The 18,205-nt window shown below is 29.1% G+C and overlaps 1 protein-coding gene across 1 annotated transcript in view; it reads left to right on the top strand.

Moving 5' to 3' along the window:
• Positions 1 to 18,205, top strand: part of LOC107436292 (intermembrane lipid transfer protein VPS13A) — a 154,551-nt gene that overhangs the window by 66,133 nt on the left and 70,213 nt on the right. The window contains exons 11-23 of the mRNA XM_071182491.1: positions 1,962 to 2,143; positions 3,215 to 3,359; positions 4,415 to 4,910; positions 5,711 to 5,823; positions 8,834 to 8,974; positions 9,993 to 10,060; positions 10,711 to 10,789; positions 11,499 to 11,586; positions 11,699 to 11,816; positions 13,275 to 13,425; positions 14,315 to 14,435; positions 16,088 to 16,405; positions 18,097 to 18,170. Of these exons, the coding sequence (XP_071038592.1) occupies positions 1,962 to 2,143; positions 3,215 to 3,359; positions 4,415 to 4,910; positions 5,711 to 5,823; positions 8,834 to 8,974; positions 9,993 to 10,060; positions 10,711 to 10,789; positions 11,499 to 11,586; positions 11,699 to 11,816; positions 13,275 to 13,425; positions 14,315 to 14,435; positions 16,088 to 16,405; positions 18,097 to 18,170 (2,094 nt within the window). The remainder of the gene's footprint in view (positions 1 to 1,961; positions 2,144 to 3,214; positions 3,360 to 4,414; positions 4,911 to 5,710; positions 5,824 to 8,833; positions 8,975 to 9,992; positions 10,061 to 10,710; positions 10,790 to 11,498; positions 11,587 to 11,698; positions 11,817 to 13,274; positions 13,426 to 14,314; positions 14,436 to 16,087; positions 16,406 to 18,096; positions 18,171 to 18,205) is intronic.

Consider the following 18,205-nt stretch of genomic DNA (forward strand, 5'->3'; position numbering starts at 1 on the left):
TATATATATATATCATTCAACTTTCGTAATTTTTTTTCATTTTTTTCAACTTTCAATGCACTTGTAAAATATTTTATGAAATAAAAACTTATAAAACTTTCTGAATTGTAAATAGCTTTAAAACAAAAGGTTTGAATTTTCTCAGCTCTAAAAATGCCATGTACGAAAAACAGCCCCAATGAAGAAATTTATTAAAAATGATTGATTCAAGGAAGTGAACATATTTATTGGAAAGCGCCATCTCTTAACGAAACAAGAATTTAAAAACTATAAAAACGTTTTACTTGTCTTGGAAACTTTCCATTATTTGCTTTCTTGCAATATCTCTTAATGAGTTTAAAAGATATTTAAGTGAAAAATATATTATAATTTATAAGAAGAAGGACTAGGTTTAATTTGAATATCATTATATCTTATCACTGAATGTAAAATGAATATTAGGTTTTTAAAATTCTTCAAACTGTTTATATTTCAATCTGATACTTGCAAATACTTTGCTTTTATGCAACATATGAACTTTAAATTTATGTTTTTAAAACTTGAACAAATTTTCAAAAATATCTCAAAAGTTTTCTAGAATGTCATATTTTAAGGTCACCTAATAGAGTTTCAGAAAGCATATAGATATTGAGAAATGAAAAATATTTTTTAAATGATATTAAGACGTTTTGTGCTTTATGAAAAAACACTAAAAATTAATTAGAATGGAGGCAAAATTCCATTTTTCTGATGTTCTGAAATTCCAATTTCCAAATCATTTATTATTGTAATAATATAGATTAATTCATGTCAGAGAATAATATTTCTAAAAAAACTTATGAAATTTTTTTTCTGAATGGAAAAGCAATTCAGTTTTCAGTTATTAAAGTAAGTAATTACACTAAATTAATTACGCTAAATTAAATTAATTTCACACATCGGCAAGAAAAGTGACATAAGTTAAAAAGCAGCAATTTTGAGGTTATATGAATAAAAAATATGTATGAAGTGCCCCATCCAGCTCAAAAAATGCCACATCACTAACTCGCAATTTATCCAGCTGAGGTCAGTTTTGTGTCTATTTCAGAATAAATTGTATAGTATTCTTTAAGTTGATTTTTCTCAAATGCTGCATTTTAGAGTTATATGACACAATTCTTGCCGGGGTGCAGTTATATTCAGTTCCAACCAATTACAAAATTCCATTTTTCCGAAGTTCAGAAATTCCAATTTCTAAATCATTTATTATTGTAATAATATATATTTATTCATGACAGACATTAATATTTCTAAAAAAACTAATGGAATATTTTTTTCTGTATGGAACAGCAATTCAATTTTTAGTTTATCAAGGAAAGTAATGCATCAAAATAATCAAAACTAAATATCAAATCACTAAACATCGAAATAATACATAAATTTGTTTATTTTATAGATTAAAATTACATCTGAAAAATAATGAATTATTTTTCACTGCGTAAAAAAGCATTTAAGAAATCAGTTTTTAAGGGAAAATAATTCCATTGAATATTAAAATAATATCTCCTTTTATTAATTTCTAATATTAGAAATATTTCTGAAAGATAGATGAAACATCTTTATTGTATGCAGAAGCATTGTAAATCAATTCCATTTTCAGCTAATATGGCAAAGTAATTGTATTGAATATTGAAATGATATCCTGTTTTATTAATTTCATTGATTAATATTATTTCCAAAAGAATAATGAGACGTTTTTACTTGATGGAAGACCAATTCAGTTTTCATTTATAAAGCTAAGAAACTACATTAAATATCAAAATATCTCACTCTTTTTATTTTGGAGTTGTTTTTAATAATAAAGTATTGCTTTAAATATTAAAATAATGGCCCATTTTATTCGTTTCTGCACTTAAAATTATTTCTGAAAGATAATTTCGATATTTTTTCTGCAAAGTTATTTCTTTAAATATTGAAATAATGTCCCGTTTTATTCTTTACAGTTTGTAAGTATGTATGAGCTTAGCCGAGCTTTTGAGTTGATGTCTTTGAGTCAAAAGTTTAGAAAGTATTTCAGAGGATTATCCGTTAAAGGACATGCAGCAGATTATTGGAGAGATGCTTATTCAGCTGTTTTGGAAGAATATGTAAAGCCTTACACCTGGTCTAGAATAAAAGAGCACAGGTGAGTTACACCATAAAATAGTACTATATTTTGAATATCTTATATGCACAAATGTTTTTAAGCTTATTTCTGACGTTGTTGGAAGTAATCTTTGCACTTTTATGGGTTATGATTAAAAAGAAATTTATGAATTGGATTTGCAAAGTACTTTTATTTTTTTATGTGAACAATTTAAAAGAATTTCAATTATTAAAGAAGGTTAAAATTTGAATACTATAGTTTATATGACTGAGTATGATAATTTATGAGATTGATTGTACTAGTTGAACATTTTAGTAAGGTGATTACACTAACTATTTATTTTAACGATAGTTGTTTATTCAGGAAATATAAAGATTTAGTACTTTTTTAGTTAAAATAAGATAACGCGATTGACTATTCTAAGTAAATATACAAACTGTAAAAAATTCCGTAATTAATCCGCAAAAATTATGGAATAAAGTACTGGCACTTTGGGTAAATCGTCCATAAAATTCATTTTTATCGTAAAATTCATTACTATCGTAAATTTTACAGTAATATTTTAGTGAGAGTGATTCAGTGATTTTACGGTAATTATCACTGTAAAAATTACGGTCATTAAGACTGATTGTTCCCGGCAAAAATGGATTTATGTTTAAAAGCATCGGTACCCTGAGTGCTGGTACTTTTTATCGCAATTTGATCGAGAATTTTTAACAGTGCATAGAAAAGAAGGGTCATCTGCGTTTCGAAATATCTATATTTTTTATATTTAAAATTTTTATTGTGTTAATTAAACAGAACATCTTCTTACACTCATTAAACTAAATTTGCTTTTAAGGCTTTTTAAGCTTTTAAAAACCTTCTTTGAAAGATTTATTATCGTTGAATATTGACTTTTTTTATCTTTGACTTTCTCCAAAGATTTCTAATGTTCTAACAAAATCAATCTAATTGAATCTTTTGTTCTAATAAAATCAATCGAAAGAGGTAATTAATGTCCTATTTTGAAAATAAACTGAAAAAATATTATTTTATAATACATTTTATTTATTTCCGGAAGTATTAAATAATTACTCGGAATATTACATTTATGTTTATTTCATTTAGAGATAAATATCGACAGTATAAATCAATGTATAAGGAACATTTGAGGAGGCCTAACGACTCAGAGTTGAAACTGGACATGCAACTACTTGAAGACTCTTTGGATGTTGTTAGCATTCTAACATCTAGAGAGCAAGCAAAAATAGAGGTAATTAAACTTTAATATAAACTCTTTTTTCATTTTTATTTTTTATTGAAACTATTTCATTTTCATGAGAGGAGGGACAAATGTATTTTTTTTATTTACTTCCACTAGCTAAATTTGCTTAGATCGATGAGCTATGGTATAGACCATTGGGATCTGGAAAAGCCCCACACATTTGAGTGTGATTCAGGAAGCGAGTTGCATCAGAAACTGATTTTCCCTGGAAAACATATAAGTAACATAAAAAACATATAAGTTTTGAACAAATTAAAAGTGGAAACATGGAATAGCGTCCAAAATACAAGAGTGGTAGAAGTACCACCATTCAGGATTATACTGGATTAAGATGAATGCATCGCAAGCTGATTAGCCGGTTCAAGTGAAAGCCGGTTCACTTTACCACCAAGGTAAGAAAGGTTGGATCCAGAGCAGAACCATATAGCAGTACGATTTATAGTGGCAGCATGCGATTACATAGGCAGGCGCCATAGATGCAACGAGTTGTTATTCTTCGCTTGCACCTGATCATTTCATCAACAGAAGCATTGAATTCACGATAAATCCTCGTGTGTGCTTCGTCCTCTGGATCTTGAAAGATCTGATAGTGATGTACGCCTTTCATGAAAACTTTTACGCAATTTGTTTACAAATGTTTGTCCTAGACTGCTGGCGTAAACAACAAACGCTCAACAATAATCGTCTGCACTACGCTTACCCACCATAAAAAATCGTACTACATCGAGGCCCGTTGCACAATATGCAGAACATTAATTTTAAATGGTCTCATATGAACTATTATATGCAATGTGAGGTGCATTCTTTCTTAACTTCATAACCCTGAAAAATGATGCTGTAATTGTTACTATATTTCTGATACTATTACGTGTGTCCCTTCTTCATTTCGGCAAGTCTTAAGCATTCATCCTGTTGTATAGCATATAGGTTGCTGGGGCCATTGATTTGATACCGTTGGTGTTAATGCATATATCATAACTGATTATAAGATAAATAAATTTAATAACATTTTTTGTTTGAATTTACTTCATATTAATTTTTAGATTGCCGAAGTGGAACCTCACATGGTACGGAGAGTTCCCACCAGGAAAACTTGGAGTTTCTGGAGTTGGTTCTCATCAACGGGAGATGAAACAGACAGTGTGGATGAAAATCGCAAGGATGAACGGACTGATGGAGAGGAGGAACTTCTCGTCGTCGGGGACAAAGATCGCAGTTGGTGGTCAAGAATGACAGCTGAAGAAAGAAGAAGGTTGTTTGAAGGTATCGGTTACGAGCGGTGGGGTCCAGACCCTGAAGCAGCCCTCAATCACATAGGCCATAAGCTGAACTTTACACTAGCAAATTGCACACTGTCTCTCATTAACGATGGTAAGGAAATCCTGGTGGCCACAATAACGCACTTCTTATCCAGTCTGGAGACAAGGCCAGGGGCGAAAGCATACAAAGTGTCAGCCAGAACGGAAAGCGTTGTAATAGAAGGTGCCTCTCTGGAAAACGATCTGGTCCCGATCATCACCGCCGATAATATCACGAGTGGTGAGTTAATAGTTTAACAATTATTACTTACTGCTCGTATGGATGCATAGAACATTAGAGATAAAATTTATAAATAATTTTCAATTACCTTATTATGCTTCAAGCGTAAAAACTGCCATGAGATCTATATTTCATAAGCTATCTTTGTTTGCAAACATTGCAAGCATTTTTCAGTGCTGGTGGCAGGTTGGAATAGACTCATATTTTCTAATCAGCTAGATATTTTACTGCTTATTGCAATCTTCCTGTATTTTAGGCAAATTTAGAGAATGTGCCAAGAATAACTCAATAAGACTGAATTGAGACTTGAACTCGCGTAGACTTTCAATAAGGTTATTTACAATACACTTTCACTATCATGACAATTATGTGCTTCTTGCCACCAGCTTGAATGTCATCAAGCTAACTGAGATTATTGAGCAATGAATGGTAATTTAATCAAGCTAATTAAACGATGAATTATAGTCTAGTTGAATGATAGTCCTTAAATTTATGAGGAGTCACTTTAATCTAAAAAGTCTAAAAACTATCGACCTGATTCAAAATTACTGGAGACATTTTCACTAAACCTGATTCATTACAAAATGAGGGCAGCTACTGGCAAAACGCACATTTCCATCTCTTTGAAATTGTCTCTGTTTTGTTTAATTTTTTCAAATGTACTGCCATTTCTGGTTAGCTCGTGCTCAACCATATTTCTTCTAAAAATATTAAGATCTTTGATACATGTAAATAGTTTTTTGTTCTATTTATCTGCTTTTAAACATTTTGTTACTAATGTCTTACTTTGATTATTTAAGGATCTAATGTGCCTCATGTGTTCTCTCTGGATTTTGAAAAGAACCCTTCTCATGTAAGTGCGGATTACGGTTTGTCAGTAGCCGCAGAACCTATGGAAGTCGTTTACCATAAAGTAAGACAACTTTACTGTAATTCACTTCTTAAATGTTTCAGTAATAGTAATTTATAAAATAAGCAAGCAGGATGATGTGTATTATAAACAAATAAAATATCTATTCCTTGATTAATAAAACAACTTTTTTTTTATTTGCCCCAAAAGTAAAAAGTGAGGAACACAACAAATAAACCACTATGACCGAGAATTAGACAAAAATAAATATGAAAGGAAAAAACAGACCAAGAAAAACCACTGTGACCAAGAAGGGTGAATCAGTTTAAAATGCTTTTCCGCGCGCTATGTAGAAGTTGTAAAGGTAATCAGCATTCATATAAATGAAACAAGATTCCAGGAAATCAAGATGAGCTGATGTGACTGTGGTGAAAATATATTTCTTAGCTTCCATTTTTTAACTATCTATCTTTGTGAAACAAGTATGGAACAATCTAGAATCATTGAACACTACCTGAATGCTGGGACGAAAATCGCAAATGATTAATGAATCGTTAATAATTAATGTTACGCAATTATTTACAAAACAGAAAGGTGACCTACATGAATCTAAAACACCTAATTTTGCTAGTATCTTCAGAAACTATTTCTAACGTAGATGACTAGGCAAAAAAATACTGTTCATTCAAGAGCAATATTAATTAAGTATCAACGGTTCCAAAGTTATTTAGAATTAGTAATCTTTCAAGTTATTTATGTTTCAATTTAATAATCTTTCAAGCTAATGTTTTGAATTATTAATCTTCATCTTATGAAAAAAATTTTAAGTGATTGAACCTATGAAGATAAATTTTTAACAATAAAACCCAAGTCTGCATTTTTGCTTTTTTACTAAACGTTCACAACTATTATTTATATGAAAACACGAAAAAATCTCCGAGTGAAAATCTCATAATCAGCCTATAAATAACAGATTTTTTATATTTTTTAGTCTGTTGGTAAAGTTGAATATTAGCATAGCTATAGAACACCCTCTAGCAACTTATGAGATCTTTCCTCTTTCATTCATCTTTGTTTTTGCATCACATCCAGTCAATAAAAACGTTTTATTTCCTTATATTAAGTTCGCAATGTCATTTACGCAATATAACTATTTTTCGTCTTCAAAATTAACATACAATCCAATCCTATTAAATCATAAATATTAAACGTAGTTTTTTTAGTTAGGTTTATTCAATTAAACCCAACTCTGTTTGTTTTAAACATTTGCGAATATAAATCATAAGATGTGAATATTTTAAACCTTTTCTTTATTTATAACACATGGTTTAATTCTTCTAGATGTTTAAATGGCCTCGGATGTTTTTACTATTCGTGCTTAAAACGCTTATGAGCTGCATTATTTCTTTTTTTAAAAAAATACATCCTTTTAGTATTGCTTTGACTATATTTCATTTCAAAGAGTTAACTATTTATTAGAGAAGAAAAGGAAGATTCTGACAGCTTAAAAACAGGGTTCTTTGTTAAAGAACTAAAGTTTCTCTTATTTCAATTGCATTAAAAAAAACTAGATTATATCGTTATAATTAAAATGTATTCTAATGTTTCAACTTCTCTCTTAGCATTTTAAGCATCAACGTATTAAAACAAGGAAATGTGATTTGAATTTACGATTATTTAAACTTCAAACTTTTCCCTTTATCTAGCTAAATATGTATATATAAGCCTAAAGCAAAGAAATGAAATGAACACAATAACACACTTGTGTTTCGCTATAAAATATTATAAACAATGAAATAGTGAGTTTTTTTTTCTTGTTTCTGTTTGTCTGCATCACATTTACTGCTTTGCTCTTAAACAATAATAATTATATGCCGTGAAAGTAGAACGGATCAAGCTTGCTAATTTAACTTTCATCAATTATTATGAATGTAAAAAAAGTATGCTAAACCATTGCGGTGTACTATTCCCTAATTTTAAAGGACACTATTATTTTTCAATTATAGTTGCTTTTGACTAATTACTAATCCTAATTAATAATCATAATTTTTGCTTCATAAAAAATATTATGCTTGCGTATAGGATATTAAATAACTAAATTGTCTCCAATTCTCGAGCTTGAAATATCATTATTTACAAATTTTCGATGCAAAATTCTGAATACTGAAGCTTGTTTAAGTTTTCAAAAAGACCACCGAATTAAAATACATTTTATTTAATTTAAACTTTCAAAATATTTGTGAAAAACTGCTTACAAGCATACTCATGAGTTGTTGTGAATCAATAATTAGGCGAAGAAAAAGCAAAAGTGGTATCTAAATTAACGAATCACTACCGAGCAAAGTGAATCTGGTGAAATAAAAAGTTAGTTAATTGTTCTAAGGAAACAGTCAGAAGTTGAAAGACGATTATTAAAAATATTGCCAGGTTTTATAAAGAAATGAAACTGGTTCTTGACTTTATCTTTCTGACTTCCTTACTTTATTGATTTAAGATATTTCGGTAGCATTTTCAATCCTTCATCCCTTAAATAATAATTTCGATATTCAGTGTGCATATTTTTTTAATTTCACTTTTGAAAATTATTCTAAGAATACACGTTATACGTGGTGATAATAGAACACCTTATAATCTTTAAGACACTTGTAGCCTAAAAGAAGTTATGGTAGTTTAAATTATTTATTAAAATAAAAGTACCGCCGATGAAAAAAAAAGAGTAGAAAATATTTGGCAAATATGTCTCTCAGTTAGTACATTTTTAATTTCGTGATGGCATTACAAGCCAATTCGTTATCCAGATGAGTTACCTAATACAATCCGCATCCCTCAATTGCAATTAAAAACTTATTTTTTGATTTACCAAAATGCTTTTTTAAATTTATTCACCAATAGCATAGTATTTGCATGGATTCATTCAGAATTTTGATTAATTTTTTTCAATTTTAATTTTTAAGTTTTCGTAGAAACTAAACAAATTTTTAAACAAAAATTGTTTCAACTTATGTAATTTTAACAAAATAGTGTCATGAACAAAGCACCATTTTTGTATTAACACGAGAACATTAATTTACAGTATGCCATGAAGGAACTGATGGATTTCTTTGAGCTACCACCAGCTACTGTAACATTTCTAAAACAAAAAGCTAAACAGAAATTGAAATTCTTAGCTGAAGCTGGAAAGGAAAAAATAGTGACAGCATTCTCCAAGCACAAGGTAAGAACAAAATACCAAAACTATTTCTAATAATTTCAAAATTACGACGTAATTTGTACAATAACTTGCATATTATATCTTCGATGAGAAATATGAACAAAACTACAGGAATAGGGTAAAATGTACCTTGTTTTTGGCTTTTATGGGAACACCAAAAAGCTCGATAATTTTTTCCGAAGCGTTTTTAATGATTTTGGTAAAATTAAACAATAAAATTTGGTTTTATAATATATGATAACATTTGCTAAATGGGGTATCATTTGGAAATTTTATCATGATACCTTAGAGCATGGCATAAACACCTTTTATTAGGTTAAATTTACTTTCCAGGTTTGTATTTTTTACTAATGTTTCGCAATAAGAACTGCAAATCCAGAATTTCCTGTAAATCATTACTATATAAACGGAAAGATTACCAATTTGAATTGTTTAAATAACATACTATATTTTGATTTTAATAACCACAATCATGTTTTCCTTTACCAGAAATAGCATTACCATACAGTCCGGTAGTTTTACCAGAATCGTTTTTCGAGACTTTACTATTAGCCGGGAGCAAAGAAATTTCTCTATTTTTTTTAAAATTTACTTTAATTAATTTTTAAATCTTTAAAAAATAAAACAATATTAAAATAAAAATTGGCAGAGGTCTACATTCTTTGGCGACTTTTTGCTTGCGCCCGACTAACCGAAAAGAACCGTTTTTTTTTTCCGCCCCTGTAAATTCTCCAAACATCGGTACCTTAAATCAGAATATCGAAAAGCTGTTGCAATCGTCTCATTGAATCATGTATTGTTGAAATATTGTATGGAAGTAATAAAAGTCAAGAACGATTAACTTGCTTGATCATGGAGTACAACTTTAAATTGGCACCGTATTAAAGTTTCAGCAAAATTTAACAATATTATAGTTTAATGGGTCCTAAAATTTCTAAGCATTTTCATCGTTAATTTTTTATAAGAAATAATTGTAAATAGAAAAGAAATATGTCAATAAGATTAACATTTTATTTTATAGATGTTGCATTTAAATGTAGACTTAAGATCTCCTTATTTTGTCATCCCAGAACATGGATCTATTCAACAGTAAGTGACCTTTTAAATTTATTTGAGTGTGACTTATTACAGATTTTTTGAAAAATTTTTCTGATCCAAACAAAGGCAAATTTATTTGCTCTATTTATTTCATAATTGAATAACTTTTTTACCAATTTTATTGCATCTAACATATCAAAATATTAAAATTCATTTTTTTAATCAAGGTTTCTAAATTCCAGTTTTTCTTATAACATGTTCAACTCGCGAAAACAAGGCAGAAAATAATATTTCCTAAACACTACTGCGTACAAGTCTAAAATTTACTATTTTTAAAAAAATTCTTTACACAATTTGTACAAAAAAGTGTTATTGTTTTTGAGAAGTTATTAAAAAAAATATAATTAATTAATTATTTAAAAAATAAAATAATTTTTCAATATTACATAATTCTGTGTTATTAGGCTTATTATTGCGCATTGTGGCTCAATATTATGCTAATTAAAAACAATAAAAGTTAAATATCTATCAATTAAATGTTTTGTTCTCATACCATGGCTAATTTTTCTTTGAAGTAAAAAAAATTGCTCAAATAAATTAACACCATACTTACATGGTGTTACATACCATATGTATTTACATATGGTGTCTAACCATTAGTTTTCTACATCTTATCTAACTCAGTTACCCTGTTGTTGTAGAGGCGGCAGTGTAGTTGTACTGGATACAGGAAGGTTTACAGTCTCCACAGATTTGCAATCAGATGGACTACCACTTGAAGTATGTACTTCTCATTTCAATATTTATAACTTATATGTAGACCAGAAAATAACCATTTGCCACATTTCGAAGAAACAAAAAGAAGCTGCGACTTTAATAATAATAAATAATCGGTCATTTTTTTAAGGAAACAATAAAAATTGTTTAATGATAAAAGTACATCAATGCAAAAAGAGACTCTGAATATCAGAATCTAATGCATCCATTGAAAATTATTTTGATCCTTTAAAATCCATCAATTTGTGGTGAAAATATTTATATGGAAGGAAAGCTCCTTAACAAATCCCATTATTCAAAATTATTATGCATACATTCAATCTATTTTACATTAACAAATATTATTTTTTAAAAAATAGTTCAATAAGGTCAGCATGTTTAACTAAACTTTGTCAGATATTTATATTATTTTCGTTATTGAATTAACTTTTTAGAGTCGTAGATTATTTTCAACATGAATTTTAAAAAAACATAATTTAATCCGAGCAAAAAAAAATGCAAAAAATGGCTATTAAATAAAAAGGATCCATCAATATAGGCCACTTACTCATTAGACGTAAGGAAAAAATGGAAACCAAGTTATTAGAGTCTACCGGCCACTGGCTAATAACTGAAAATTTCAGTTTTTCTGGTCTACTTATATAAAGTACAAAAAATTAATTTTGATAAACATATTTATGAAACTTTACTAAAACAATCATAACTTCGACAGGAATCAACAAAAATGGAAACCGAGGAGAGATTGTACGATCGGTTCAACATCGCACTGTCAGATGCCCAAGTTTTGTTCTCGGACTTAGGTTTGTATTGTGTTATAAACTCAAAATCAAAATGCTTTTGTTGTCATATCCTTTAATGAATTCCTTTTACAATCATGAAAGTATGTGATAACATTGTTTGTTTCGCAAGTAGGGGAAGAATGGAGAACAGCCAAACAACAATCTGAAACAGACATGCATTTAGTTCCGAAAGCAAAAGTAACTGTTGTGTTCTCCAACAGTGTTCGTCCAGACTGCAAGACCTTGCCAAAGTAATTGTTTTATTTAAAATATTTCAATATTAATATACATTTTCTAACATAGAGTAATTTACGAATGTGTAAAGTTATTCGTTATCCTGGTAGCAGAAATCTTCAAGCGAGGTAGATTGTCACTGTATCTGCAGATTTTTTATCTCAAATTGGAAAAGGAGGGAGAGAAACAGCTAAATAAATTGCTGAAAGGAAGTAAAAATAAATTGAAACAAAGAAAATCAAAGATGCGTATATTTTTATTAAGATAACTTTTCCCTTTAAGGCNAAAGATTATTTTCAAAGTTTCAAGTATTTATGTAGCTGGTAACATGGTAAACAATAGTTTGAAAATGTGCTGAATACAGTAGTCAAATTTTTTAAATTTCTATTTATTTAAGTTAAACTATTCTTTTTTTGATTTATTCTTTTTGCATTATTTAATAAAATGATAAAACAATAGAAACATACAAAAATATTGATTATTACTCAATATTATACAGAAATATAAGCAAATACTCCTTAAGTGGGCGGGCTACTTGACTCTCCCCTATTCCTTTTGCATTTGTAAAGACTTTCTGGATGGTCCAAAAACTTTGATAACCTGAAACTAAAAAAAAATAGTCTACTGATATTCAACTTAAAAAAAAATTTTTTAAATAATCAACATTACTATTTAATGAACTGAAAATAGATTAAAAATAATAAAATAAAAATAACAAAAATTTTCAAAATTTTGTTTTAGTGATTTCTTATTTTTTTTGCTTGATTTTGGGTTCAATCGGGATTTATTCCATATTTTCAAAGTATTCTTTAATATGATTCTAATTAAAGTGAAATTAATTTTTCATAAAAAATTTTTTTGTTTATTATTTGTTTTATCTATGAAAATTTCGCGTACTACGTATTAGATTCAGCCATGGGCATCGCAGATATCCAATTTTTGAGGGAGACGAAATTAAAATATACATTTACACTAGTTCCTTAACTATCAGGCATAACAAAAATTATTTCTTAAATTTGCTAAATATTAATCTTTTTCTTGATTTTACTTTTCATGAGTTTAAATCAATGGTGATTAGGGAAAATTTCTCTATTTTTCAGAAATATAGAGGGAGACTTGAGATTTTAAATTATCGAGGTAAACTTGATATTTCTAAGTATTGAGGGGTACTTATACCAGCTGCCTCTCTACGCTAACGACACCCATGGATTAAGTCTAATTTTTAATCATACTAGTCTATGTGTAACTGCATTGAAATCTCACACGGATTTAGAATTATGAAGACTGCAGATTGACTCGGTAATTTTACTATCAGGATTATTATAAAAGTTAAGACTAAAAAGATAAAAGTCTTTTTAAGCAAAAACGGTAGCATAATGAAAAAAATACTGAAAACTAAAACCTGATATAGAAGATGAAATTAAAATTGAGTTAGTGTAATTGTTCATTTATGTTCTAAACATTACTTTTTGCAGGCAAAAATTAAACATCAGCCTTCCTAGCCTGAAGCTCAATCTATCAGATCGAAGAGTATCCATGATTGCTGACTTTCTACAAAACATTCCAATCCCTAAGTCATCAACCGTAACTGATAGTTTACCACTATCTCCCAGTGATTTCCATTTGGTAAGAAAACAATCACATTAAATTACAATTGTGTATATCTTAACGTAAATCTTAATGAGTGCTGAGCAAGCAAAGAAAAATGCATGAATAAAATATTAAGCAGATAATATTTTAATCTAACATTATCTTTTTTTTAAATGGAAAATTTAGGGCTATTAAAAAAAATAAATACATTTAACATACCCTAGCTTACATTTAACATACCCTAACATAGCACACGTCTCAGAAGCGGGATACGAACACGGTAACTTCCTGATACGAAGTCAACTGCTTGACGACCATACAATCGGTTGGCTTGTTTCGTTACTTTATTTTCGATCGTCTGGTCTTCATTCTAGTTTCGTCATCCCAGTCAACAATATCCCACAATGCTCTGCGATGAGATTCCGAGTTGAGGAAACATTTTCGTCTTATATATGAGAGTTCGCGTTTCGTCACAAATAACATGATTTCGTGATGAAATGGTTCTCACAAATAATGAAATACAGCTCAGAGATTGCTGAATTGTCTAAAGGGAGAATTATTTTTCTAAGAGTGAACCCGTTTGAGTTGTGCTTTTACGTCAAACAGAACAGAAGTTATGATAACTTAAAAAAAAGAAGAAAAGAAACATCTATGTTTTTAAGTTGATAACTGCGTCTTTTTTGACAATAAATATTTAAATATTAATATTATGCCTAATCCTTGTTCCTTCCTTTAAGTTGAGTTTTTTATGAGTACTATAAAGCAAAAATGAAGAAAAAATAAATTTTAGATAATTTATTTGATTTTGAGAAAAGGCCAATTGTCTTCTTATACCAGTTTTCCCTACTGTTTAGAGTTTAAAGTATTATTCTCAATTTTAAAAGTGTGCTAAAACTTCACAAAGTGACAAAAAAATAATTTTCAGTGCAGCCATGTTCTCAAGGACCCTACAGGTGTAGATCTTAAAGAAGTTTGGAAAAGCCTACACCGAAAACCTAAGGCTAAAATTCTGTCTCCAGAGCAGCAAGAGACTTCACCCTTATCAGGTAATAGAAATTTAACTTCATTTAAACCTAAAACTTTCATATTAACTTTCCTTTAAAACTTGTTTATTTTACTTCGAAAGAAATAATAATAAAATAATAGTAATAGTAATAAAATAATAATAATAATAATAATAAAATAATAATAATAATAATAAAATAATTACAATAATAATAAAATAATAATAATAATAAAATAATAATAAAATAATAATAAAATAATAATAAAATAATATTTAATAATAATAAAATAATAATAAAATAATATTTAATAATAATAAAATAATAATAATAATAAAATAATAATTATTATAATGAGTGGCACCATCTTGTAGAAATATTGTAAGGCAAAATATTATAGACTGGAATGTGCTAAAATGTTGATAAATGAGTCGCTGAACTTGCTGCTATAATATAGAAAAACCTTGTGTACAGTACAAGTTATCTCGTCCGTCACGATAAAAGAGTAAAAAGTGAATCTAAAAGATTTAAGATAATTTTTGGAATCTAAATTTTTTTAATATTTTTTCATCGAAGTATAAATTAGTAGTTTGTCTTGCTGTAGATTTGTATCTTTAAAAGTGACTTGTCTGATTTATCTTTATTCGTATCGAATAACTATTGTTTTAAAAATCGTTTTTTCCCTTAATATTCAAAGCGATGTGAGATTTTTTTATCTAAAATATTTTTTCAAACAATTAGCTATGTTTGTTTTCGTAAACACTACCTAATTATTGTCTACTTTTATAACTGAATTTCAAAAATACCCAAATACTAAAACCCACTCGAGTCACACCACAATGGAGTTACTCGTTACTTAATCACCTGTATAGTAATAAATTAGAAAAAAGTAGTCTCTAGAATTACGTTAACGTTTTTAAGGAGGTAAGGGTTTTTAAACCAATTTAGGAGCTTTCATGCATTATTTATTCATGCATAATACATTATTTTTTCATTCTTATCAGGAGCTTTCGTATATTTTAGCTACTATAACTATATTACTAAATCAAAAATTCAAAAGTATACAAATCTGAAGTAACAGTCGACATGTTTCAAGCACTCAAAAATAGGCAAACATTTTCAAGACTTGCCAGACGGGACTGATAAGAAACAAAAATTATTTGGAATATAAAACGTAAAGTTGCCAATGAAAAATAAAGGCGAGAAATAAAACTGGAAAAACAGCAGTAGCTTTGAGAGAAAAAACGATGAAAAACTGAACAGGAAAAAAACGCTAAGGACAATGGCCGAGAGTGGCAAATCAAGGTAAAATGCATTTCCACGTGCATATATATACGTATTTCTGTGTTATACCATAGCGCGTGGAAATGCATTTTACCCTATTTGCCCCTTTTGCGCACTGTATGTTTTTTTTCTATTTCGGCTACATTTTTTTTTAGCTTTGTTTCTATACTTTATTCTTCCATTTTTTTGCTGCAAACCATAAGTTTTATTTTTCAAATCACTTTCGTTTCTTCTCATCCAAGTCTGGCAAGTCTTGAAAATGGGAGCCTGTTTTTGAGCGCTTGAAGCATGTCGACTGTTATATCCAATTTATATATTTTTGAAGCGAATGAAGTTTTTAAGCAATTAATACTGTAAAAATATACCGTAATTTGAAAAATAAATGTATGCCATTCTCTTATGTGTTGCAGGAAATTTGCAGCGCTCATTTTCTGCATCTGATCAATCAGACGAAGAGGAAGCCGGAGGTGCAGCTGAACGATGGGCACGAATCATCGATCTCCCAGGATTCGAAGACAATGTATCGGCCAGTAATTACATAAAAATTCTATTCCGGTTGGTCGCTGGAGAAGTGTCCATACACTTGGCTCGATCCAGTGATCATGCAGACAAGCCTTACCTCATGTTACGGGCTGAGAAGTTATGCGTTGATGCTGCTTATATGGAGTATGGACCGGCACTCCAAGCTTCACTGCACAGAATTCAATTGGTGGACAAACTTCATAAAGGTAAGTAGGTGAATTTAGAAAGGTATTTAAAAAATAAAAATAAATGTATTACGAAGAAAGAAAATGAGTTAAACTCTAACTTCGCATAGTGTAACTGTAGGACTTTGGGCCTTACAACATGAATCACAGAATAAAAAGCTCCAGAAAAACAATCAAAAACTTTAACTATGACTATACTTCAACCATTGACTATTTAAATTAATCAGTATACAAAAATAATTTAAGGCCGGGGTATCCTGGTTGATAGGACGTTGGGCCCATGAACAAGAAGTCGTGAATTCGATCCTCACCTTCCGAAGACGTATAGTAAATGACGACTAGTGCACGTTACTAGTGCACGTTGGGTCACAAAGACCTCTGTTCCCATAACAAATCATACCTCTGGGGATTCTAAATTGGAGATTGATCGTTCTCTTGTTCAGGTCAAAATTACGATCTGTGGAGAAATGAATGGGTCCACCTTATAAATAACTTGCGACGTATGTGCTTGGAAGAAATTAAATTCATGGCCATAGATGGCGCCACCGGAAGGGGAGAAGAAGCGCATTCCATTTGCCTTAATGGCATACGGCAGCAACAACAAAAATTAATTTGACATGTATAGAAAAAAACTTTTAATCTTTTATAAATTTTTTAACCATATTTTTTTATTTTATCAATTAATAGTCTCTAAAGCAGTTGATTTCGTGATAAGTTAAAAAATTTTCCAAAAATGACATCTCATCTTAAAATGAAACACGGTTATTGGAAAAATACTAGTTGCACACTGTTTTATCACAGTTTTCCAGTGCTTTTTCAACTCTTTTTTTTCTGATGTTTTTTTTTCGATTTTCATATAGTTATACCGCATTTCTAAATTTATTGGGATATCATTTTTAGTGAGTTTTTTATTAAAAAAAAATAAAAAACCTTGTACGTCATAAAAAAATTTTGTACATTGTGAGGCTGTCAACTAAAATACCCAGAAATGTGCTAAGTTCCTCGCTTGAAACAATACTAAGAATTAGCTTGGTGCAGAGATTTCTTCTTTGTGTAAAGTGTGTTTGCCTTAAAGTTGCACATCTTCCTTCAGTTAAATAATTTTGAGTTTTATACCTCATTAATTCAGAATATGTTTAAAAAGCAAATTTAACTCTCTACCGATAAATTAAAACTCATTATAACCTTATATTTCCTAAAAAGTACGAGAAAACTTTGACAGACTAAATTATTTTTAGGCAATTCCTTTTATTTTAAATTTTATTTAGGAAATAATTAAATTTGTTTGAGTAATAACGAGTTAAGATAAATGTATAAAATTTTATAAATTTACAGTTATTGAAAATAATATATTATATTCTTCATCAGGTGTATTAGCATAGAAAATAGTTCTGATTTTCGAAAAATGTATATTTTTTAATATCTCACAACATAAGAAAGCTATAAGCTCTCAATAATATAAAAATATAATCTTAGAGACATGTTTCATTAAACGATTTAACTGTGAAATTTTGTACTTCATGTAAACTTGAATAACAGCATTGAATAAACTAAATAGCACTTTATCTGTGCCCAGTATGTTGAGTTCGTTGCGAACAGTATAGAGTGATTGTATCAAATTTTCTGTCCTTCTTTTCTCTTAGTTTTTCAAAAAACTTTATTGTTATTCTGTCATTGAAGCCAAATTAAATAACTTTGATCTTGAATTCTAGGTTCTTCTGGTGAATATTTGGAACTCATTAGTTCAGACAATGCATCTGACATGATCACTGTTTTATATAGAAAGGTAATAAAAAAACTATTTTTGACATCAATTGGATA

Source organism: Parasteatoda tepidariorum, chromosome 1, assembly GCF_043381705.1.
Source record: "Parasteatoda tepidariorum isolate YZ-2023 chromosome 1, CAS_Ptep_4.0, whole genome shotgun sequence".
Lineage (NCBI taxonomy): Eukaryota > Metazoa > Arthropoda > Arachnida > Araneae > Theridiidae > Parasteatoda > Parasteatoda tepidariorum.